The sequence below is a fragment of the Molossus molossus genome, unplaced genomic scaffold, assembly GCF_014108415.1.
Source record: "Molossus molossus isolate mMolMol1 unplaced genomic scaffold, mMolMol1.p scaffold_m16_p_3, whole genome shotgun sequence".
Classification (NCBI taxonomy): domain Eukaryota; kingdom Metazoa; phylum Chordata; class Mammalia; order Chiroptera; family Molossidae; genus Molossus; species Molossus molossus.
The window spans coordinates 3,824,217-3,848,427 of record NW_023425366.1 but is presented as its reverse complement, the minus strand read 5'-3'; the positions used below and the strand labels follow the sequence as shown (position 1 = coordinate 3,848,427).

The following is a 24,211-nucleotide window of genomic DNA, read 5'->3' as shown; positions in this document are numbered from 1 at the left end:
CCAGGTTCCTAAGGCGGACTGCAGGGACACTCGGGTCAGAACCGTTCCTAAGGCGGACTGCGGGGACTCTCGGGTCAGAACCGTTCCTAAGGCGGACTGCGGGGACTCTCGGGTCAGAACCGTTCCTAAGGCGGACTGCGGGGACTCTCGGGTCAGAACCGTTCCTAAGGCGGACTGCGGGGACTCTCGGGTCAGAACCGTTCCTAAGGTGGACTGTGGGGACTCTCGGGGTCAGGACTGTTCCTAAGGCGGACTGCGGGGACTCTCGGGTCAGAACCGTTCCTAAGGCGGACTGCGGGGACTCTCGGGGTCAGAACCGTTCCTAAGGCGGACTGCGGGGACTCTCGGGTCAGAACCGTTCCTAAGGCGGACTGCGGGGACTCTCGGGGTCAAGACTGTTCCTAAGGCGGACTGCGGGGACTCTCGGGTCAGGACTGTTCCTAAGGCGGACTGCGGGGACTCTCGGGTCAGGACTGTTCCTAAGGCGGACTGCGGGGACTCTCGGGGTCAGGACTGTTCCTAAGGCGGACTGCGGGGACTCTCGGGTCAGGACTGTTCCTAAGGCGGACTGCGGGGACTCTCGGGTCAGGACTGTTCCTAAGGTGGACTGCGGGGACTCTCGGGTCAGGACTGTTCCTAAGGCGGACTGCGGGGACTCTCGGGTCAGAACCGTTCCTAAGGTGGACTGCGGGGACTCTCGGGTCAGAACCGTTCCTAAGGCGGACTGCGGGGACTCTCGGGTCAGAACCGTTCCTAAGGTGGACTGCGGGGACTCTCGGGTCAGAACCGTTCCTAAGGCGGACTGCGGGGACTCTCGGGTCAGGACTGTTCCTAAGGTGGACTGCGGGGACTCTCGGGTCAGGACTGTTCCTAAGGCGGACTGCGGGGACTCTCGGGTCAGAACCGTTCCTAAGGTGGACTGCGGGGACTCTCGGGTCAGAACCGTTCCTAAGGCGGACTGCGGGGACTCTCGGGGTCAGGACTGTTCCTAAGGCGGACTGCGGGGACTCTCGGGGTCAGGACTGTTCCTAAGGCGGACTGCGGGGACTCTCGGGTCAGGACTGTTCCTAAGGCGGACTGCGGGGACTCTCGGGTCAGGACTGTTCCTAAGGTGGACTGCGGGGACTCTCGGGTCAGAACCGTTCCTAAGGCGGACTGCGGGGACTCTCGGGGTCAGGACTGTTCCTAAGGCGGACTGCGGGGAGTCTCAGGTCAGAACCGTTCCTAAGGCGGACTGAGGGGACTCTCGGGGTCAGGACTGTTCCTAAGGCGGACTGCGGGGAGTCTCAGGTCAGAACCGTTCCTAAGGCGGACTGCGGGGACTCTCGGGGTCAAGACTGTTCCTAAGGCGGACTGCGGGGACTCTCGGGTCAGGACTGTTCCTAAGGCGGACTGCGGGGAGTCTCGGGGTCAGAACCGTTCCTAAGGTGGACTGCGGGGACTCTCGGGTCAGAACCGTTCCTAAGGCGGACTGCGGGGACTCTCGGGGTCAGGACTGTTCCTAAGGTGGACTGCGGGGACTCTCGGGGTCAGGACTGTTCCTAAGGTGGACTGCGGGGACTCTCGGGGTCAGGACTGTTCCTAAGGCGGACTGCGGGGACTCTCGGGTCAGGACTGTTCCTAAGGTGGACTGCGGGGACTCTCGGGTCAAAACTGTTCCTAAGGCGGACTGCGGGGACTCTCGGGGTCAGGACTGTTCCTAAGGCGGACTGCGGGGACTCTCGGGTCAAGACTGTTCCTAAGGCGGACTGCGGGGACTCTCGGGTCAGAACGGTTCCTAAGGCGGACTGCGGGGAGTCTCAGGTCAGAACCGTTCCTAAGGCGGACTGCGGGGACTCTCGGGGTCAGGACTGTTCCTAAGGCGGACTGCGGGGAGTCTCAGGTCAGAACCGTTCCTAAGGCGGACTGCGGGGACTCTCGGGGTCAAGACTGTTCCTAAGGCGGACTGCGGGGACTCTCGGGTCAGGACTGTTCCTAAGGTGGACTGCGGGGACTCTCGGGGTCAGAACCGTTCCTAAGGCAGACTGCGGGGACTCTCGGGGTCAAGACTGTTCCTAAGGTGGACTGCGGGGACTCTCGGGTCAGGACTGTTCCTAAGGCGGACTGCGGAGACTCTCGGGGTCAAGACTGTTCCTAAGGCGGACTGCGGGGACTCTCGGGGTCAGAACCGTTCCTAAGGTGGACTGCGGGGACTCTCGGGGTCAGGACCGTTCCTAAGGCGGACTGCGGGGACTCTCGGGGTCAGAACCGTTCCTAAGGCGGACTGCGGGGACTCTCGGGTCAGGACTGTTCCTAAGGCGGACTGCGGGGACTCTCGGGTCAGGACTGTTCCTAAGGCAGACTGCGGGGACTCTCGGGGTCAAGACTGTTCCTAAGGTGGACTGCGGGGACTCTCGGGTCAGGACTGTTCCTAAGGAGGACTGCGGGGACTCTCGGGTCAGAACCGCTCCTAAGGCGGACTGCGGGGACTCTCGGGTCAGGACTGTTCCTAAGGCGGACTGCGGGGACTCTCGGGTCAGGACTGTTCCTAAGGTGGACTGCGGGGACTCTCGGGGTCAGGACTGTTCCTAAGGCGGACTGCGGGGACTCTCGGGTCAGGACTGTTCCTAAGGTGGACTGCGGGGACTCTCGGGGTCAGAACCGTTCCTAAGGCGGACTACGGGGACTCTCGGGTCAGGACTGTTCCTAAGGTGGACTGCGGGGACTCTCGGGGTCAGAACCGTTCCTAAGGCGGACTACGGGGACTCTCGGGTCAGGACTGTTCCTAAGGTGGACTGCGGGGACTCTCGGGTCAGAACCGTTCCTAAGGTGGACTGCGGGGACTCTCAGGGTCAGGACTGTTCCTAAGGCGGACTGCGGGGACTCTCGGGTCAGGACTGTTCCTAAGGAGGACTGCGGGGACTCTCGGGTCAGAACCGTTCCTAAGGCGGACTGCGGGGAGTCTCAGGTCAGAACCGTTCCTAAGGCGGACTGCGGGGACTCTCGGGGTCAGGACTGTTCCTAAGGCGGACTGCGGGGAGTCTCAGGTCAGAACCGTTCCTAAGGCGGACTGCGGGGACTCTCGGGGTCAGGACTGTTCCTAAGGCGGACTGCGGGGACTCTCGGGTCAGGACCGTTCCTAAGGTGGACTGCGGGGACTCTCGGGTCAGGACTGTTCCTAAGGTGGACTGCGGGGAGTCTCAGGTCAGAACCGTTCCTAAGGCGGACTGCGGGGACTCTCGGGGTCAGGACTGTTCCTAAGGTGGACTGCGGGGACTCTCGGGGTCAGGACTGTTCCTAAGGCGGACTGCGGGGACTCTCGGGTCAGGACTGTTCCTAAGGTGGACTGCGGGGACTCTCGGGGTCAGGACTGTTCCTAAGGTGGACTGCGGGGACTCTCGGGTCAGGACTGTTCCTAAGGTGGACTGCGGGGACTCTCGGGTCAAAACTGTTCCTAAGGCGGACTGCGGGGACTCTCGGGGTCAGGACTGTTCCTAAGGCGGACTGCGGGGACTCTCGGGTCAAGACTGTTCCTAAGGCGGACTGCGGGGACTCTCAGGTCAGAACCGTTCCTAAGGCGGACTGCGGGGACTCTCGGGGTCAGAACCGCTCCTAAGGCGGACTGCGGGGACTCTCGGGTCAGGACTGTTCCTAAGGCGGACTGCGGGGACTCTCGGGTCAGGACTGTTCCTAAGGTGGACTGCGGGGACTCTCGGGGTCAGAACCGTTCCTAAGGCGGACTGCGGGGACTCTCGGGTCAGGACTGTTCCTAAGGTGGACTGCGGGGACTCTCGGGTCAGAACCGTTCCTAAGGCGGACTGCGGGGACTCTCGGGGTCAGGACTGTTCCTAAGGCGGACTGCGGGGACTCTCGGGTCAGGACTGTTCCTAAGGCGGACTGCGGGGACTCTCGGGTCAGAACCGTTCCTAAGGCGGACTGCGGGGAGTCTCAGGTCAGAACCGTTCCTAAGGCGGACTGCGGGGACTCTCGGGGTCAGGACTGTACCTAAGGCGGACTGCGTGGAGTCTCAGGTCAGAACCGTTCCTAAGGCGGACTGCGGGGAGTCTCAGGTCAGAACCGTTCCTAAGGCGGACTGCGGGGACTCTCGGGGTCAGGACTGTACCTAAGGCGGACTGCGGGGAGTCTCAGGTCAGAACCGTTCCTAAGGTGGACTGCGGGGACTCTCGGGGTCAAGACTGTTCCTAAGGCGGACTGCGGGGACTCTCGGGTCAGGACTGTTCCTAAGGTGGACTGCGGGGACTCTCGGGGTCAGAACCGTTCCTAAGGCAGACTGCGGGGACTCTCGGGGTCAAGACTGTTCCTAAGGTGGACTGCGGGGACTCTCGGGTCAGGACTGTTCCTAAGGCGGACTGCGGGGACTCTCGGGGTCAAGACTGTTCCTAAGGCGGACTGCGGGGACTCTCGGGGTCAGAACCGTTCCTAAGGTGGACTGCGGGGACTCTCGGGGTCAGGACCGTTCCTAAGGCGTACTGCGGGGACTCTCGGGGTCAGAACCGTTCCTAAGGCGGACTGCGGGGACTCTCGGGTCAGGACTGTTCCTAAGGCGGACTGCGGGGACTCTCGGGTCAGGACTGTTCCTAAGGCAGACTGCGGGGACTCTCGGGGTCAGAACCGTTCCTAAGGCGGACTGCGGGGACTCTCGGGTCAGGACTGTTCCTAAGGCGGACTGCGGGGACTCTCCGGTCAGGACTGTTCCTAAGGTGGACTGCGGGGACTCTCGGGTCAGGACCGTTCCTAAGGCGGACTGCGGGGACTCTCGGGGTCAGAACCGTTCCTAAGGCGGACTGCGGGGACTCTCGGGGTCAGGACTGTTCCTAAGGCGGACTGCGGGGACTCTCGGGTCAGGACTGTTCCTAAGGTGGACTGCGGGGACTCTCGGGTCAGAACCGTTCCTAAGGCGGACTGCGGGGACTCTCGGGGTCAGAACCGTTCCTAAGGTGGACTGCGGGGACTGTCGGGTCAGAACCGTTCCTAAGGCGGACTGCGGGGACTCTCGGGGTCAGGACTGTTCCTAAGGCGGACTGCGGGGAGTCTCGGGGTCAGAACCGTTCCTAAGGTGGACTGCGGGGACTGTCGGGTCAGAACCGTTCCTAAGGCGGACTGCGGGGACTCTCGGGGTCAGGACTGTTCCTAAGGCGGACTGCGGGGACTCTCGGGGTCAGGACTGTTCCTAAGGCGGACTGCGGGGACTCTCGGGTCAGGACTGTTCCTAAGGTGGACTGCGGGGACTCTCGGGTCAGAACCGTTCCTAAGGCGGACTGCGGGGACTCTCGGGGTCAGAACCGTTCCTAAGGTGGACTGCGGGGACTGTCGGGTCAGAACCGTTCCTAAGGCGGACTGCGGGGACTCTCGGGGTCAGGACTGTTCCTAAGGCGGACTGCGGGGACTGTCGGGTCAGAACCGTTCCTAAGGTGGACTGCGGGGACTCTCGGGTCAGGACTGTTCCTAAGGCAGACTGCGGGGACTCTCGGGGTCAAGACTGTTCCTAAGGCGGACTGCGGGGACTCTCGGGGTCAGGACTGTTCCTAAGGCGGACTGCGGGGACTCTCGGGTCAGGACTGTTCCTAAGGTGGACTGCGGGGACTCTCGGGGTCAGAACCGTTCCTAAGGCGGACTGCGTGGACTCTCGGGGTCAGGACTGTTCCTAAGGCGGACTGTGGGGACTCTCGGGTCAGGACTGTTCCTAAGGTGGACTGCGGGGAGTCTCGGGGTCAGAACCGTTCCTAAGGCGGACTGCGTGGACTCTCGGGGTCAGGACTGTTCCTAAGGCGGACTGCGGGGACTCTCGGGTCAGGACTGTTCCTAAGGTGGACTGCGGGGACTCTCGGGTCAGGACTGTTCCTATGGCGGACTGCGGGGACTCTCGGGGTCAGGACTGTTCCTAAGGCGGACTGCGGGGACTCTCGGGTCAGGACTGTTCCTACGGCGGACTGTGGGGACTCTCGGGTCAGGACTGTTCCTAAGGTGGACTGCGGGGACTCTCGGGGTCAGAACCGTTCCTAAGGCGGACTGCGTGGACTCTCGGGGTCAGGACTGTTCCTAAGGCGGACTGCGGGGACTCTCGGGTCAGGACTGTTCCTAAGGTGGACTGCGGGGACTCTCGGGGTCAGAACCGTTCCTAAGGCGGACTGCGTGGACTCTCGGGGTCAGGACTGTTCCTAAGGCGGACTGTGGGGACTCTCGGGTCAGGACTGTTCCTAAGGTGGACTGCGGGGACTCTCGGGGTCAGAACCGTTCCTAAGGCGGACTGCGTGGACTCTCGGGGTCAGGACTGTTCCTAAGGCGGACTGTGGGGACTCTCGGGTCAGGACTGTTCCTAAGGTGGACTGCGGGGACTCTCGGGTCAGGACTGTTCCTAAGGTGGACTGCGGGGAGTCTCAGGTCAGAACCGTTCCTAAGGCGGACTGCGGGGACTCTCGGGGTCAGGACTGTTCCTAAGGCGGAGTGCGGGGACTCTCGGGTCAGAACCGTTCCTAAGGCGGACTGCGGGGACTCTCGGGTCAGGACTTTTCCTAAGGTGGACTGCGGGGACTCTCGGGTCAGAACCGTTCCTAAGGCGGATTGCGGGGACTCTCGGGGTCAGGACTGTTCCTTAGGCGGACTGCGGGGACTCTCGGGTCAGGACTGTTCCTAAGGCGGATGCGGGGACTCTCGGGTCAGAACCGTTCCTAAGGCGGACTGCGGGGAGTCTCAGGTCAGAACCGTTCCTAAGGCGGACTGCGGGGACTCTCGGGGTCAAGACTGTTCCTAAGGTGGACTGCGGGGACTCTCGGGTCAGGACTGTTCCTAAGGTGGTCTGCGGGGACTCTCGGGGTCAGGACTGTTCCTAAGGCGGACTGCGGGGACTCTCGGGTCAGAACTGTTCCTAAGGCGGACTGCGGGGAGTCTCAGGTCAGAACCGTTCCTAAGGCGGACTGCGGGGACTCTCGGGGTCAAGACTGTTCCTAAGGCGGACTGCGGGGAGTCTCGGGGTCAAGACTGTTCCTAAGGTGGACTGCGGGGACTCTCGGGTCAGGACTGTTCCTAAGGTGGACTGCGGGGACTCTCGGGTCAGGACTGTTCCTAAGGCAGACTGCGGGGACTCTCGGGGTCAAGACTGTTCCTAAGGTGGACTGCGGGGACTCTCGGGTCAGGACTGTTCCTACGGTGGACTGCGGGGACTCTCGGGGTCAGGACTGTTCCTAAGGCGGACTGCGGGGACTCTCGGGGTCAAAACCGTTCCTAAGGCGGACTGCGGGGAATATCGGGGTCAGGACTGTTCCTAAGGCGGACTGCGGGGAGTCTCGGGGTCAGAACCGTTCCCAAGGCGGACTGCGGGGACTCTCGGGGTCAGAACCGTTCCTAAGGCGGACTGCGGGGACTCTCGGGTCAGAACCGTTCCTAAGGCGGACGGCGGGGACACTCGGGGTCAGAACCGTTCCTAAGGCGGACTGCGGGGACTCTCGGGTCAGAACCGTTCCTAAGGCGGACGGCGGGGACACTCGGGTCAGAACCGGTCCTAAGGCGGACTGTGGGGACTCTTGGGTCTGAACCGTTCCTAAGGCGGACTGCGGGGACTCTCGGGTCAGAACGGTTCCTAAGGCGGACGGCGGGGACACTCGGGTCAGAACTGTTCCTAAGGCGGACTGCGGGGACCCTCGGGGTCAAGACTGTTCCTAAGGCGGACTGCGGGGACTCTCGGGGTCAGGACTGTTTCTAAGGCGGACTGCGGGGACTCTCGGGTCAGGACTGTTCCTAAGGCGGACTGCGGGGACTCTCGGGGTCAGAACCGTTCCTAAGGCGGACTGCGGGGACTCTCGGGTCAGAACCGTTCCTAAGGCGGACTGCGGGGACTCTCGGGGTCAGGACTGTTTCTAAGGCGGACTGCGGGGACTCTCGGGTCAGGACTGTTCCTAAGGCGGACTGCGGGGTCTCTCGGGGTCAGGACTGTTCCTAAGGCGGACTGCGGGGTCTCTCGGGGTCAGGATTGTTCCTAAGGCGGACTGCGGGGACTCTCGGGTCAGGACTGTTTCTAAGGCGGACTGCGGGGACTCTCTGGTCAGAACCCTGCTTACCTTTCCAGATGCCAGGTCTACTCCCCCTGCGGGCGCTCCTGGAACTCACCAGAAGAACGCTGTCTCTCTCCCTCTGAGACTGTGCTGCCTTTCAGACCTAGTCCCTGTTGCAGTACATTTATCGTTTTGCTTTCCTTCTAAGTTCAAACAACCTAAAAATTGTGTTTTATTTATTTTATATCCGCAGGGCCTGGCAAAATGCCAAGCCTGTAGAGTGTTCTTAATAAACATTAATCCATCTCTCCAGCCTGAACTTAAAGACTTTCCATAACAGTAGGCTCATTATTTTTGTCTAAAATGTTTTCTCTTTAGAAGTAATATAATCAATCACATTATAAAAGGCTTCAAAAACATTGTGGGGAAAAGCTAACCACAACCTTCTATAAATTTGTGTTTCACTGTGCTCCCTTTTAATCTACATTTTACATAGATATGGTTGTTCCATCCCCTGAAAAAAAAGATGTAATAATACATTTAGATAGCATATCCTATGAGCCAAATACTTTTGTAGGCATTTTGTACACATTAACATTTTTAAAAAATATTTTTTATTTATTTATTTTTTTTAGAGAGGAAGGGAGAGAGAGAGAGAGAAACATTGATGTGAGAAACATCCATCGGCTGCCTCCTGCACACCCTCTACTGGGCAACCCAGGCATGTGCCCTGACTGGAATTGAACCCGGGACCTCTCAGTCCATGAGATGACGCTCCATCCGCTGAGCCACACTGGCCGGGCTGCACATATCAACATTTTAGTTTTGTGGGGATCCTGTGAGGTAGCTACTCTTACTATTTCCATTTTACAGAGAAGAGAAAATGGCACCAAGGAAAGTTGACTTGTCCTGAATCACACGGCTGAGCAGATGGTGCAGCCGTGGCTTGAACTCATGAAGTGTGATGTCCAAGCACAGGTTGTATTTCCTGGAAAGGATTAAATCACACAGTACATGGAAAGCACTTAGAACAGGGTCCTAACCTGTGACATCAAGTCACTAAACACTGGCTATGATCACCACTGCCATGGTACTGGCTACACTGAATGTAATCTGTTGCATTTCACTGGAAGTCATAGCTTATCATTAAATGAGGTCAGTTTTACCTTACATTAGATCAAAGATAATTTTTATTCCTACCATGCTCTCTTATTACCTTTTTCATGACAGCTCAATATCCTAATAGCCCTGCAATAGTTCATTTGTTGTAGTTCTTGATTATATTTCTTTTAATCTTTCATTACTATATATAACAGTCTGAGCATCATCTTTGTGCATTAAGTTTTCCCCCTTACTTTAGACAATTTGATTTAAGGAGAAATCCCCAGAAGTAAGAATTATGTACTAAAGGGCTTGAACATTTTTAGGCTTACTTATTCTGATCAGATACGGTTTTGCAAAGGCCTTATTTCATAACTATGTTTTAGGGACTCTGGTCAGCAATTCAGTATTTACAATTGTTATAAGACTTACTTCCATTAATATTAGCTTCACCCAAAGAACCTACACAAAATAAATCTCCACCCTTTTCAATAAGACAGACTTTCAAATACTGAACTTTTAAAAAATATTTTCCTCCCGCCCGCACCTGATAGTCTCTCAGCTCTGCGCCCACCCACCCCCTGTATCATCCCCAAGTCCCCTGCAGACATTCTTCCTGCGGGCTAAGCATCCCTGTCGTCCCCTCAGGCTTCTCTGGTTTGAGAAAACGACCAGACTTGTGACCACCTGAGTCATAGTCTTTTAAACACGTTCCCCGGGCCTCCCTCGCTCTTCTTTGGGGAGTCCCGGCGTGGCCAGACAGGGCAGGGCACCGGGTGTCACGGCGCTCAGCCAGGGCATCTGTTCCAGCCACGAAAACGAAGCTCACGCTCGCATATTGGCCCAGATACGCTGCTGGCTTGCTGCCAACCAAACCCCCCACGATGTCTTCACAAAGATGCCAGTGAAGCCAGGCTTCCCACATCCTGATGTCGATGATAGTGTGCAGCTAAGTGGAGTTATTTACATTGGTTTTCACATGAACTTTAACTAGTTTGTTAGTGAAGTTATTTACATTGGTTTTCACATAAACTTTAACTAGTTTGTTTAAGTCTTTTCCCAGAATGCCGAGGTATTTCTGAGTGCCACACGGGCACACTGATGTGCGCGGTGGACGCTTTCATGCTTTCTGTGTCTTCATGGAAGACATTATCAGGGATACAGGCCAAGACATCCCCAGGGCAGCCGGACGGTGCCTGATGGAGTCGTTTCGTTGCCAGCAGTCAGCGTGCGGACAGAGCTAGTCCACCCGCCATGAATCAGCCGTGGTGAACCACCCACGCACCTTGGCAGTCGGCCACGTGTGTCCATTCCGTTTCTGAAGCCATCTAGGGAGATCTTGTGTCATGGCTCGCTGGGACTAAAATAAATCATGATTATATTTTTTTCACGAATTATTACCTGAGTGATCATTTTTAATTCTGTCTAAAAAGACATGCATTATTTTAACCCGAGTCTCAGAACCATCCCTGTTTTGCAAGCACTCACAAACCGGCATAGGCGAATGTTGAATCGTACATGGTCCAATGTGCATAGTTCCTGACATCTCTATTCAGTTACCCCTGTGTGTTTCATAAACGAACTCAGCAGCAGGCGTCACCACGAAGTATTATTTATCCTGCAAATTAAAATATATGATTAAGTAACATAAAATGAAATATCTTGAGGTCTCTCTCCTACGTATTTTCCGGGTTATTTTATTCAGATCAATGTGCAGTTTGGAGATGACTCCCTGCTCGCTTTAGATCGCGTCAGATGACTCACGGGGGGACCATTTGATTACGTCTATGGGAACTGCTCTCAGCGGTCTTAGAAGAGCCGTAAAGGAACTAGCCTACGATGCTTCTTATCGCTGAAAGTGCTAACCGAGTGGTCTGACTTCCAGGGTGCTCATCGGTTCGCCTCTGGCTGGCCAGCCCAAGAACAGGACTGGGGACGTCTACAGGTGTCCCGTGGGCAGAGGGGAGGCGTTGCCTTGCGTCAAGCTGCATCTGCCAGGTAGGTGACGCCCAAGGGTTCAAGTCTGCTCCTAAGTAATGCCCCGTGTTCTAACGGAAAGTTAGGTTCAACCAACTGAAGAAACTATTGGAAGTAGCCCATAAACAGCCCTGGCCAGTGTGGCTTAGTGCTTTCAGTGTTCGTTGGTCCTTAGTATTGAAAGGTCATGGGTTCGATTTCCAATCAAGGACATGTACCTGGTCTCAGGTTTGGCAACTGATTGATGTGTCTCTCTCATATCAATCTCTCTCTCTCTCTCTCTCTCTCTCTCTCCCCCCTCCCTCTCTTCCTCCCTTCCACTCTCTAAAAAAAAAAAAAAAAATCAATAGAAAAATATCCTCGGGTGAGGATTAACAACAAACAAAAGGAACCTATAAGCAGTCTTCAGTTTTTATCATTTAGATTCACACAGAGTGACACCTGGCTTCCCTGCCCTTCACTGGGTGCAGACATTCACCCTCGACTACCCATAGACTTAGACTCAGAGGCTCTGACTGGTGTCTACCCAACGGCCACCGAGTTCAGCATCCTTTGCAAAGCCAGTGGTGACATGACGCAGGTGTTCCAACCCACCTGTCCATCACCTCTGCTCCACAAAACTTAACTCAGTGTTGTTTTTAAATAAGACAAGAAGAATTATAATAGATAAGTCAATGTTTTAAAAGAGAAGAGCACAAGGTGAGTCCGTACTGAACTAGAGATGTGTGACGGAAGGGTCACTGCAGTTACGACACGGCCAGAAAATGCCTGCCGGAGCCAGCCAGCAGGCGTCCCGCGAGAGACCAGATGCCATGGGCGTGACCTGCAGTCATTCAGATAGTGTGCTTCCAGTTCTCCTTCTTAAAACATCTCCTGTTTGTTTACATGACCATTTTCTTCCTCTACATTCACAAGCACAGTGACAATAGCTGTGTCGATACCCGTTTCAGATCATCCCGACTTCTGGAAAATCTCACCATCGCTTTCCATGTGTTGCTTTCTCTGAAGCTAGGGCCACCTCTTCCTGTTTCTTCCTGAGTACAGGAGGTTGGGATGATATCCTGGGTCACACTTCGGAGCTGTAAGTGTGGAGATCCGGGTGTCACCTGCCTTTGAATCGTCTCACCCTTTGGTTTTAGTGGGCAGGTGGCTCGGCCGCACTGTGCCCACGCTGGGCTGTCTGAAGTTGTCCCTGCCCATGTGCAGTCCAGGTCATGCAGATGTTTGGACAGGACACATGTGTACATGTTAGAACGCTCCTCGTGGCTCCGCTTTCCAAGGTACCCCCCCCCCCCACTTCTTAGTTACTGTCATTGCCCCATCTCTGTCCTCGGTTGTTTTCAAGAGAGAAAGTCGGAAAGAGTTCTCCTTGAGGTTTAGGCACTGACGAGGGCCTTCCCTTGCGGGAACACACACACACACACACACACACACACACACACACAGAAACAGGAGACCCAGCCACTGCTGAGCTCTTCCTGCAGGTACGTGCGCCCCTCCAGTTTCCGCCGCTTTTGGCTGCTCCCCGCTGCCCAGAGATGGCGGTTTGACACATCCTCTTCCTTCTCCTGGAGGCTACAGTCTCTGTCTATGGAAGAGTTTACGACAGGAGCTGCTGCTCCGTTGCTAGCAGCTGGACAGTTTGCACGCTGGCTGGCGATGTCAGCTACTTGAAGAACGCAGGACGGACGGACAGCTGTCGGAGTGGGGGTGGGGCTGGAGAAAGGAAGGTGAGGGGATTAGCCAAAGACCCTATGTGCACAGCCCGTGGACACGGACACGGTGAAGATGGGGGGGGGGGGCGCTAGGTGGAGGTGGATAGAAGGGGGTAAAGTGGGGGACATCTGTAATAGTATCAGAATTTTTTTTTTAATGCTTACAATGAAAAATGAAATAAAGAAAGAACAGTAGGAAAGTTTCCACTCTGGTCTGTGACGTCCCAGGGAGGGTCACCCGGGGCCAGCCCCCGTATAAAAAACTCTAACCCAGATTATTCAAGACCATTGCAGAGTGCAGTCCAGTCCCAGGCGCTTTGACAGCAAATCAGACTAACCCGAGACCGGCGTTCAGATTCAGACGGCGATGTGACCATTCAGGAATCTCTTCCATCCCTCCTCCAGCTAATATATAGGTCGTCCTAAGGGAGCAGCAACTCCCAGGCGTGAACAGGGAGACACAACCTCCTTGAACTGGAGTTTTGCCCCTTTAAACATGTCAGTACTCCACCAAGCAGGTTTAGAAGCTGTTGCTTTTCCTGTCCAATCTTTTACTTTTTTACGATGAATAAGTAGAACTTTTTTTGCCAGTTTTGCCAGTTGGCATGCGTTAAGACCCAGCATTGTGCCCGGCCGGTGTGGCTCAGTGGTTGAGCGGCGACCCTGCACCAAGAGGTCGCCAGTTCGATTCCCGGGCAGGGCACATGCCCAGGTTGTGGGTCCGATCCCCAGTAGGGGGCGTGCAGGAGGCGGCCAATCCATGTTCTCTCTCATCGATGTTTCTCTCTCTCTTTGAAACCAATAAAGGAGCCCTGGCCGGTTTGGCTCAGCGGTTAGAGCGTCGGCCTGCGGTCCAGAGAGACCCGGGTTCGGTTCCCGCTAAGGGCACGTACCTCGGTTGCAGTTTGTCCCCGGCCCTGGTCGGTCGTGCGGGTGGCAGCCACTCGATGTGTCCCTTCACATCGATGTTTCTCTCTCTCTCTCTCTCTGTTCCTCTCTCTCCCTCCCACTCTACCTGAACAAAAAATAGAAAAATGTCCTCTGATGAGGATTAAAACCAATAAAGGAAAAAAGAAAAAAAAAAGACCTGGCATTGCTGTTTGGAATGTCAAAGGTAGTCCCTTCACTGTGCCTTCTTAAAAATCTAAACTTCCTGTCCACCGCCCTGGTCTAGCCCCAGTGTTCTCTGTAACCCTCATGCTGTCCCCATGATGTTCTCACTAATGGTCATGAAAATCGCGTCTGACTTTTCTTCTCTGGTCCTCTCTCCATTGCCCTTCTTGCCAGGAGTCATGTTTCATCACGGGTCACAAATAATATGTGGGTCTAACGTGGAAGGAAAGGGTGTAGGTTTACATTTATCTGCAATGTCGTGAGGCTGAAATCTTTATTTGTTTTAATTAGCAAACGTGTGTGAAAGGCAGCCCACACCCTCCGCCCCGATGGCTCTGCATTCCTTCACAGTCCAGCAAAACTATTTGGGACGATGCTCCAGATCACGAGTCTGGGACCTCAGCCACGGCCCCAGCCCCTCTGCACTGTAGTCCTAAGCGTACTCGGGAGAGTGTGTGGCTGGACGAGGGAATGAGCCATGACGGGAGCAAAGCTAATAGAACGTTTTAACGGGAAGACAGTTTCACGTTGTTCTCCGCCTTCACAAAACTGTGTCCTGTTTCCAGTGAATACGTCCATCCCCAACGTCGCAGAAGTGAAAGAGAACATGACGTTCGGAAGCACCTTGGTCACCAACCCCAACGGCGGGTTTCTGGTAAGAAAGCAGAGTCGTGAGACTTGGTGAGCGAGCGATGCTCTCGTCGTACGTCTTCGGCGAGTCTCGCGCGTGATCTTGAGTCTCACGGTTTCTCATTTCCCCCCAAGGCCTGTGGGCCCCTGTACGCCTACAGATGTGGACACCTGCACTACACGACCGGGATCTGTTCCGACGTCAGCCCCACCTTCCAGGTGGTCAACTCCATCGCCCCCGTGCGAGGTACAGGTCCTCCTGGGCCCTTCCCTGGTGACAGCTGGGTGGTGAGACATGAGTCCACAGGACCACGCCAAAAAGCCCGCCCCAGTTTCTCAGCTACTGGTGTTACCAGTTTAGGGGGCCGTTGGCTTTGCCAATCTATAGCCGAACCTCGCTGCCATCTTTGGAATCAATATTAGTGTCAACACCTTTACGGAATAGTGTTTACACACCCTGGCTAAGGCTGCCCCATTGTTTTTATTTAAAGAGCGAGTGTCCGGGAGGTGGGACCTCGTGTGCGATACCCCCAGCGTGAGGACTGTTCTAGGGAATCCGTCTGAGGGCCTTTCCAAAGATAACTCAGGCACGTTCGTGCCGTCGGGGAGAGGGGAGTCTTATTTGATGAGGGCTCTACACCCCCGGTTACGGAATGCAATGCGTATCACTTCACTTTTCCTAAAACTACTTTTATGATGACACACGCAAGGCGCCCACTTTGTGAGACACCAGTGGACGTTGTAACGGGCGCTCGCCCGCGGCTCCGAGGAGCCGGGCCCCGCGGTCGTCAGCGGACCCTGTCTTGCAGAGTGCGGCACCCAGCTGGACATCGTCATCGTGCTGGACGGCTCCAACAGCATCTACCCCTGGGACAGCGTCACGGCCTTCCTGAACAGCCTGCTGGAGAGGATGGACATCAGCCCGAAACAGACGCAGGTGCGGGGCTCTGCGCGTCACCTCTCGTCGGGACGGTTTTACCTTACGTAACCCCTTCCGGTTCTTCATCAGAGGGACATTATGGGCAGACTACACAATTTTCTAAACAGAAAATACCATGAAAGCTGCCATTTCCAGCGCCCTTGGAAAAGGTCCCCTAGAGCTCTCTGTGAAATCTTGTTCTTAATTATACACTAAGTGTGGCCACCTTGGTGATGTCAGAGCAGAGCTACAGAATCTGGGGAACTGAGTGACAGTCTCCTTTCTCGTAGATGCAGATACAGTGGGAACTGGCCACAGGCTATTGCTTAAAGTCCATTTTCCTTCCACTTAACCATTTCTTCTCTTGAACACAAAGCAAAGTTCTTGCTTGCGCTGCAGTGAGTCAAATAGATTTTGTCTTTTCTGTCACCCCATGGTGTCTGCTTCTAAACACCGTCCTTTTATTGCCACTCAATGTCGTGGAACTCCCCGCGTGGCTCTTCCGCTTTAGACACGGAGTTTGGGTGTAATGCATCTAATTTTTATTGAACGTTTATGGCCATGTGGCTGAAAATGTAGAGAAGACACAGGGGGTACCAGGCGGCCTGCATGTCGAAGTCAAGTCAGTGCCCTGAGCGGAGGAATTAGCACGGAATCGGAGCCAGTGTGGTTCCTGGTGTGGGGACCGTAGGACCGCGGGGGGCCGTGGCCGCACCTGCAGGCAGGGGGTCCCTTCCCTCGCTGACAGCCCTGCTGGCCCTGGGAGACATTCCTGAGGCACTGATGCAGCAGCCTGGCCCCTTCAGGGTTCAGCACACCCACATAAAACTGAGGTGTAAATACACGCACGTCTATACATATGTGTGCATAGATGCATACGCATACATAAACATATATAAAGGCATACACACCTATCTGTGTATGTGGCCATATAAATATATAGAGAAACACAATGTCCCCACAAAGATGGATGGTAGTTGAGTGCAGGTGGCCCGAGCCCCCTCGGTGGGATTCCGCGTGGCTGTCCCTTGGCTCCATGGGTCCCCTGAGAGGGTGAGGTGGAAGCCTGGTATACCTCCAGGAGGACAGGGAACTCGAACTCTGGGTGAAGCCACTCAGAGAAAATGGACTTGTTCACATCAGGAGCACCCGTTTCCTGGGCGGAAGGTTCTCGCAGTTGACCTTCCCCAGGGGGCCAGCAGGGGCTCGGAGAGGCTGGTGGTCTCTTCCTGCTACAGGGTGTCAGGGCCTGTGTCCCTTAAAAGGCCGCTCAGAATGGTGACAGCCCCTCCTGCCCGCACAGACCCTCTGTTTCCCTCCCGGTCCTCTCCCAGAGCCGGAAGCCAGGGGAACCGCAGAGGGCGTTTAGCCGAGAGTCTCCGTCTGCGGAGGGGCCCCCAGACTGGCCCGCGGCTCCTCGCTTGTTGACCACATGGGGCACAGCCCTCAACGGCAGTCCCGAGTCCTCTCCTTCCCGGGGGAAGGTTCCAGGTGCCCCATGCGACGGCCTGAAGTAGTGGGTCTCTAGTCCTTTCCATCTTATGACGCTGGCCGCGTCCTTCCCAGGCCAGCCTCGAGCGCCGGGTGCCCCCTCCCTGCACGGACACCCCTGAAGTCCAGCTGCTCGACCCCAGCTCTCCCCTCGCGCCACGTCCCACGCTGTGCATCCCTCCCTCCCTCCGGCCTTCCCCACCCCCTGGCCTTCTGGCCAGTCCTTTCTTTCCAAAGCTCAGACCAGTCTTGGAACGTTTTAAAATTTATAATATTTTACAGTCATCTGAGCATTTGATTTTACTTGGGAATTCACTTATCCGGTTTACTATAAAAAATGTAATTTATGTGCAGCTCTTGGCGGCAAGGAGGGGCGCCGCCATCCGTCCGAAGTTGTCACACAGCTTCAGGGAGAAAATCGACAGACTGCAGAGTCCCCGTCGCTGCGTCAGTGGGGCTCGGGGAGGGGGCTGGGCTGCGTGAAGAAGAAATAACAACCCTCTGCTTTAGGCTCAAGCCTTCTGCTGCGATTTTCCGATCCCTAACTGCGAACCATAATTACTTTTACATTTCTGCGGTGAGACTAATAGAGGGGCTATTCTTCCTCCTGACCAGAGGCACCCCAGCCCACCAGGGTGGGCTTTGAGGAGCTGTGTCTTTCTCAGAGGGAACAATGACTTTATTCAGAGGGATGGGGACAGCCTGGGGGCCCAGTGCAACCAGCGAAGGGGAGGGACCGGCAGTCACGCTGAGGCAGAGAGGTCACGGTTCCTGAGTTCCCGACCCCACTGCACAGAGAGGGGACTTCGGGGCAGCTCTGTACACAGTGATGTGTAGGATCTGCACAGTTCACCCACGGGAGACTGCTCCCCGAAGAGCTGCTCAGATTTCTACCCCGCGTTGCCTGTTCCCTCGCTGTGGGGATGGCGCCAGGTGGCCTTTCATTTGTTCAGGGTTTTCTTGAGGGCTGACCGGGCAGCCGCTCTGTGCTGGGGCTCGGAGGACCATGGAGAGTAAGACGCGGTCACTGCCTGCATGGAGCTTGTGTCTAATGCGGTGTTTCTGCAAGTGTGGCTCACGGGGTCCCTTCCCCGGAACCCCTGAGGTGTGGGCACTGTCCCCCAGACTTTCAGAGCTGGATGCTCTGAGCTTGGGACTGTGCAGCTGGCACTGTGAGAAAGCCGTGCGCACAATTCCTCCGCAGGCTCCAGTTGGAGAGACAGCAGACTAATGCATTCAAATTGTACTGGGGAGTGTGTGTGTGTGCGTGCATGTGCATGTGTGCACGTGTTTGCGTGTGTGCACGTGTTTGCGTGTGTGCATGTGCGTGTGTGCATGTGCATGTGTGTGGTGCGTGTGTGGTGTGTGTGCGTGCGTGTGTGCTGTGTGCGTGGGCGTGCTCTGCCTCCTCCAATTACAGGCACCTCATCCTGTGTCCTTGTCAGCGGCCAGCCGGCCTCTCAGTGACCACTTGAATAAGTATGTTGATCACCATGAATGCTTCTAGACTCTTTCTCTGCCTGGTGGACATTTAATGAGACTTATTCCTATAAATGGCATTTTCATATTCTGTTCAGAATCTGCTTTAGGCTTTAGTATTTATACTCTGGTATTTCCTCATCTTTTTCTAGTTTGGCTTAAGTTGTATTAACGACAAGTTTCATCGGTAATTCTCTAAGCAAAAGTGACCAGCAGGACGTGTCCAGTGAGCCACGGCTTTCGCCAGACTGCGCTCAGTGGGTTTTAGGTGTGATGGTCGAAACTCTCTTTAACATTTGACCTTCCTTCAGTGGATTCAGAAAAGAAACTCATTCATAGAAAATTTGGAAAGATGCGTCCTCTTCATAGGGGTACTGAGAAGTCTGCTTATCTTCCATGTGGTCCTGGAGTTACAATCTCCAAAACCAGACAGTTAGTTTTAATCATTTCTTTCCCGACTGGTTGCTAACATAATTTAAATAAGTGTGTGTGTGTGTCTGTCTGTTTTTTCAATTAAAGCACCTAATTCTGCCCTGGCCGGTTTTCTCAGCGGTTGGCGCGTCGGCCCGCGAACCACAGAGACCCGGGTTGGGTTCCCGCTAAGGGCATGTACCTCGGTTGCAGTCTGTCCCCGGCCCTGGTTGGGGTTGTGTGGGTGGCTACCACTTGATGTGTCTCTCTCACATCGATGTTTCTCTCTCTCTTCCTCCCTCCCTCCCTCCCACTTTGTCTGAAGATAAATGCAAAAAATGTCCTCGAGTGAGGATAAAAAAATAAAATAAAAAAATAAAGCACCCAATTCTGCCCTAAGAGCGGCAGGGGCAGCTTGTGCCCCCCCCCCCTTTCCGAGGGGCAGACAGGAGTGTGAGCGAGGCTGGCCCAGGGGCGCTGCAGAGACAGACAGGGAGGAGCCGGTGGAGGGCTCTTGGACTCCAAGCGCATACCCAAGTACACGGGTCTTCAGAATGGAGTGGGTGGGGTGGGAGGAGCACTTATCCGTAGAAAGAGCCTCATGAGGGAGGCTTCAGGCTTCAGGGCAGCGGTGCAGTGAAGCCGACAGGGGTCCCCTGGAGTGGGGACACAGTGCCTAGCATGTGACTCCTGCCTGACACACCGGCTGCGGGGGGCGAGCCAAAGCCGAGGCAGTTGCGCTGGGGCTGGCCTGCCCTCCCCGAGTTCATCAGCATGAAGAATGCATGTGTCCCGGGGACCCGCACGGGGTCCTGTCGGTCCCTGTCACACAACCTCCCGCAGGGCAGAGGAGAGCGGGAGACAGCCCGCGGCCTGGGGACAGCAGGGGTGAAATACGTGCACTCAGGCCAGGGTGCAGGCGAGGGGACAGCCCCGAAAGCCCTCTAGAAAGCTGTACACACCTGTTAGCAGCATCCTTCCTAGGACAGTGCCGGCCAAGGAGAAGCCCCTACGCCCTTTGCTTACCTTCCCACCTCTGCCCCTGGGCAGGCCAGAAACTGAAATCAGCTGTGGGCAGGGAGATGGGCAGGAACCGGCCGGCCTGCCCGACCCTCTGAGCTCCAGGCTTCACCTCCGGTGGGAGGACAGTCACACATCAGTGCTGCTCGCTGATCGTCTGTCTTGTTACTTTGTCTCCATTCAGGTTGCGCCATATGAAACTGTTGCTGTTTGACCATTCTGTGACCTACAAACACAGCGGTTTTGTGGCACAACCTACATTAAAATACAGGACTTTTGCCCTGGCCGGTTTGGCTCAGCGGTTAGAGCGTCGGCCTGCGGTCCCGAGAGACCGAGGTTCGGTTCCCGCTAAGGGCACGTACTTCGGTTGCAGTTTGTCCCCGGCCCTGGTTGGTCGTGCGGGTGGCAGCCACTCGATGTGTCCCTTTCACGTCGATGTTTCTCTCTCTCTCTCTCTCCCTCCCACTCTATCTGTACAAAAATTGGAAAAATGTCCTCGGGTGAGGATAAAAAAAAAAAAATACAGGACTTTTAAATTAACAGATGTTTTAAAACTAAGAATAAGCAAAGTCACAAGACACATATCTTTACATCCAGGGACCGCAGAACAACTTCACCCTAAATAAGCTTTAAAGGGACAATGGGCCCCCAAAAAGTGTGTTCTGATTACAGCCGTCCCCCTATCCAAGGCGATACATCCCAAGACCCCCAGGGGGTGCCTGAAACCACAGATCGTACCAAACCCTGTTTATCCATACCTCTGATAAACTTTAATTGATAAATTAGGCATAATAAGAAGCGAACAGAATGATAATAAGCAGAACATTGTAACAATACACTGTAGCGAAGGTTATGTGGTCTCTCGCGCTATCGAAGCATCTTCCCTTCACTCAAACGAAGCCTCTCCAGCTTCTCTCTGGCAGATCTGAATCGCAGCATTATCTTGTGCGTTGTTGCCATTATTAAGTACAATGAGGGCGACTTGAACACAGCACCGCGATACCTGGACAGTGGATCTGATGACCGAGTCGGCTGCTCCGTGGCTGATCGGCGGGGAGCGGATGCAGTGTGGGGGCTCTGGACAGAGGGGTGATTCACGTCCTGGGTCGGATGGAGCTGGGGCGGGGAGGGGATTTCATCACGCCACTCAGAACAGCGTGCATTTGAAAAGTTATGAATTGTTTATTTCTGGAACTTCCCTTTTAGCATTTTCAGACCACAGTTGACCACACGTAACTGGAACATGGACAGCAAAGCCACAGATGAGGGGGGCTGCTGGCTGTGTCCTGAGGTCTGTTTGCTACAGTGACCCCATCGGCACACCCCGTGCAGCCGAAGGGGGTGCACTCTGACGACCCCCTCTCCAGTCAAGGCCTGTCACTTAGTGAGGGCAGATACCGAAAGGCAGTCTCAAAGATGTGAAACATTCCTCCCATAAATATCACCTCCACCAAGAAAGCAAGGGAGGAGGGAGGCAGACAGGCAAATAAAACCTTGCTTTAACGTTTCCACGTGGGACCCACCGTGGGATGTAACGCCAGGGACACACGTTGATTCTGAACACAGCAGTCTCCATCCACCCTTATCTCAGGTTTGCTTTCTGCAGTGTCAGTAACCGTGGTCAACTGTGGTCCAAAACCACTGCATGGAAAATTCCAGAAATAAACAATTCATAAATCCTGAAGTGCGAGCTGTTCTGCACAGCGTGATAAAATCTGCCCCGCCCTGCTCCTCCGTCCCACCCGGGACGTGAATCATCCGTCTGTCCACGTCCCCACGCGAAGCTGTTTTCGGAGAGAGACCCGTTCACAGAGCGCCTACTACGGAGGACTGTTTTAACTGTTCTGTTTTGTTACAGTTTTGTTGTTAATCTCTTACCGTGCCTAACTTGTAAATTAAGCTTTATCCTAGGAAAACACAAAATATATATCGGGGTTGATACTCTCCACGATACCCACAGGTTCGTTCAGCGTCCACCTGGGGTCTTGGGATGTGTCCCCGTGGAAAAGGGGGGGCAACTGTAGTGACTCAAAGTTTCTTCCCTGTCTCTGTGTGGTCCCAGTGAGACGTTTGCAAACACAGTCAAGGGCTTTTTGTAAACCAACTTTCTACCCAAGGCAGAGGAAAGGGTATGAAATTGCTTTTCAAGAAACTGCCCATAAAAGCAAACCTGAAGCATTCTGGGCTCGCCATGGACGGCGTGGTAACCGTGGCGAGGCCTGCGGGTCCCCAGTGCCTACCCAGCGCTGCTTTCAGTGACAGACGAGAACGGCGTGAACATGCCACACGCCAGGGCATCACCCTAACTAGAGCCCGTAAATCGTGAGGCCGGGATGAAGGTGAAATATACTAATGGAACAAAATCTAGATTGTTCCCATCAAGAGGGTAGCACAACATTAAACCAGGCCAGACGAAGGAGCGAAATTAATTACATTTTAGGAACATCATTTATCTTTCTTTTTACGGCCGCTTCCCAGAAGCCTCAGTGTGAGGTCTGATTCACGCTTGAGGTCTGAGAAGAAGCCTGGTCCAGCCAAGCAGCTGCGCCCTTGTCCGCCGGGCTGTCCTTCCCGAAAGCAGCTGCCAGGGAGACGCACCTTCCCACACACTGGCCTCCTGGTCTCCGTCCCCCCACCCTGGGCATCACTCACCTGAGTCACCTCCCCAAGGTCAAGTTCAGGTCCTGGCATTTCCCTTGATAAACATCTGCTGTTGTTGCCGGATGAGCAATGTCTGCTCTCTCCAGGGGACTCTAAGGCTTTTGTCCCCCGGTGCCCATCACTCCTGCGGCCTCCTGCCTCCCTCGTGCCCACCTCTCTTCTTCCCCCACACCCTGGCCTTCCCCGAGCACACTGCTCTGTGCTCATGGGACACCCCGCCTCCAGTGCCCTTCTCTGTCCCAGCCCCAGGTGCTGCCCAAACTTCTTAGTCCAAATGTCCCTTCCTTTGCTATGGTTCTCCACCCACGCCCCCAAGGCACACTCCCCCCCCTCCCGCCCCCACAGCATCTGCACACCCTTCAGGCATGGCCCTCGTCACCCCGAATGCCACGCCGCTCTCTGTCACAGGACGCTGCCCCGCCCCCCGCGGGCTCTGTGACGTCCACAAAGACGGCTTGGCCGCCGCCCTGTCATTATGGAAGGGAGCGCAGCGTTCCCGTGGTGCCTAGCACACAGCGGGCGAGCCCTTTACGCTGGGAAAATAGTTCCTGGAATTCGTCATTTCTCCTGGTGTTAAAAATTGTTATCGCAATGACCACCGTCTCTCTCGCCGCTTCGTGACGTTATGAGCTTGAAGATCCTTGCTTGTGGGGACGCCCCGGAGGCCCCCTGGACACTGTGCTTCAGGCTTTTCTCTGCAGGTGTTCACTCATCAGCCCCATTCACCTGCTGTCCTGACTTCTCCCCCAGCCTGCTCCCCTCTCCGCCCACGCCGCGGTCTCCTGCGCCCCGGGCTCTGCGCAGGGACGTTATCGAAGCACCTTCCTTGCAGCGGGAGGCCTGCGGGAGCCGCCCGTCCCCAGGCCCGGGGTCCCTCTGCGCTCGGGCGTATGTGTATGTGTTCCCGAGCGCTCCCTCTGTCTGCCCGCGAGCCGCCCACGTGTGTCCTGGTCCCTGTGACAGAGGTTCAGCCTGGGTTCAGCTTTAGCCTCAGAAGGGCTTGTGGGACAGGCCCCGTGGGCGGCGCGCTGGTGGCCCCCTCCGGCCCTGACTTCACCCCACGGAAGCGTGCTGTGAGGTGCGCCCTGTTTGAAGGACAAGCAAACTGCCGGACGGAAAGCCTGAGCCTGGCTGTGTGTCTCAGACCCCAGCAAACGTCGCCGTTTCTCCGCCGTCACTCCCTGAAGCCATAGGTGTGATGAGGGATTGTCGAATGGCCCAGAAGCTTGGCTCGTGCTGGGGGGAAGGCGCCGGCTGGTGTGATGTGGATGCGGCAGTGCGTCCGACAGGATAGTTCTGGGGGTGGACGTCCCTCGCTGGCAGCTCTGGTCCCCACGCTCACACCCGTGGAAGCGGCCCTCCCGCCGTCCTCGCCCTCCCTGCCCTCCCTGCCCTCCTCCGGCAGGTCAGAGTTCCCGTCAGTGCAGCAGGCACCCACGGAGCACTTCACGAAGTCCCGTGCTAGGTGTCTGGGCGGTGTTAGAAAACACTCAAACTGTGTTCTCGATCCCCAAAAATCGTCCCACTTAGAAATGAGGTGAAATCTTATCTTTGGATCATTGCAATGCATGTCAGTGAATGAAAAGAACAATTAACTCACCTGGCCAGTGTGGCTCAGTGGATTGAGCACCGTCCCATGGACTGAGAGGTCCCGGTTCGATTCCCGGTCAGGCCACAGGCCCGGGTTGCGGGCTCGATCCCCAGTA

At 55.8% G+C, this 24,211-nt stretch overlaps 1 protein-coding gene across 1 annotated transcript in view; it reads left to right on the top strand.

The window, feature by feature from the left end:
- ITGA1 (integrin subunit alpha 1) overlaps window positions 1–24,211 on the top strand; it is a 150,776-nt gene that overhangs the window by 64,439 nt on the left and 62,126 nt on the right. The window contains exons 3-6 of the mRNA XM_036280385.1: window positions 10,975–11,087; window positions 14,461–14,549; window positions 14,660–14,771; window positions 15,334–15,461. Of these exons, the coding sequence (XP_036136278.1) occupies window positions 10,975–11,087; window positions 14,461–14,549; window positions 14,660–14,771; window positions 15,334–15,461 (442 nt within the window). The remainder of the gene's footprint in view (window positions 1–10,974; window positions 11,088–14,460; window positions 14,550–14,659; window positions 14,772–15,333; window positions 15,462–24,211) is intronic.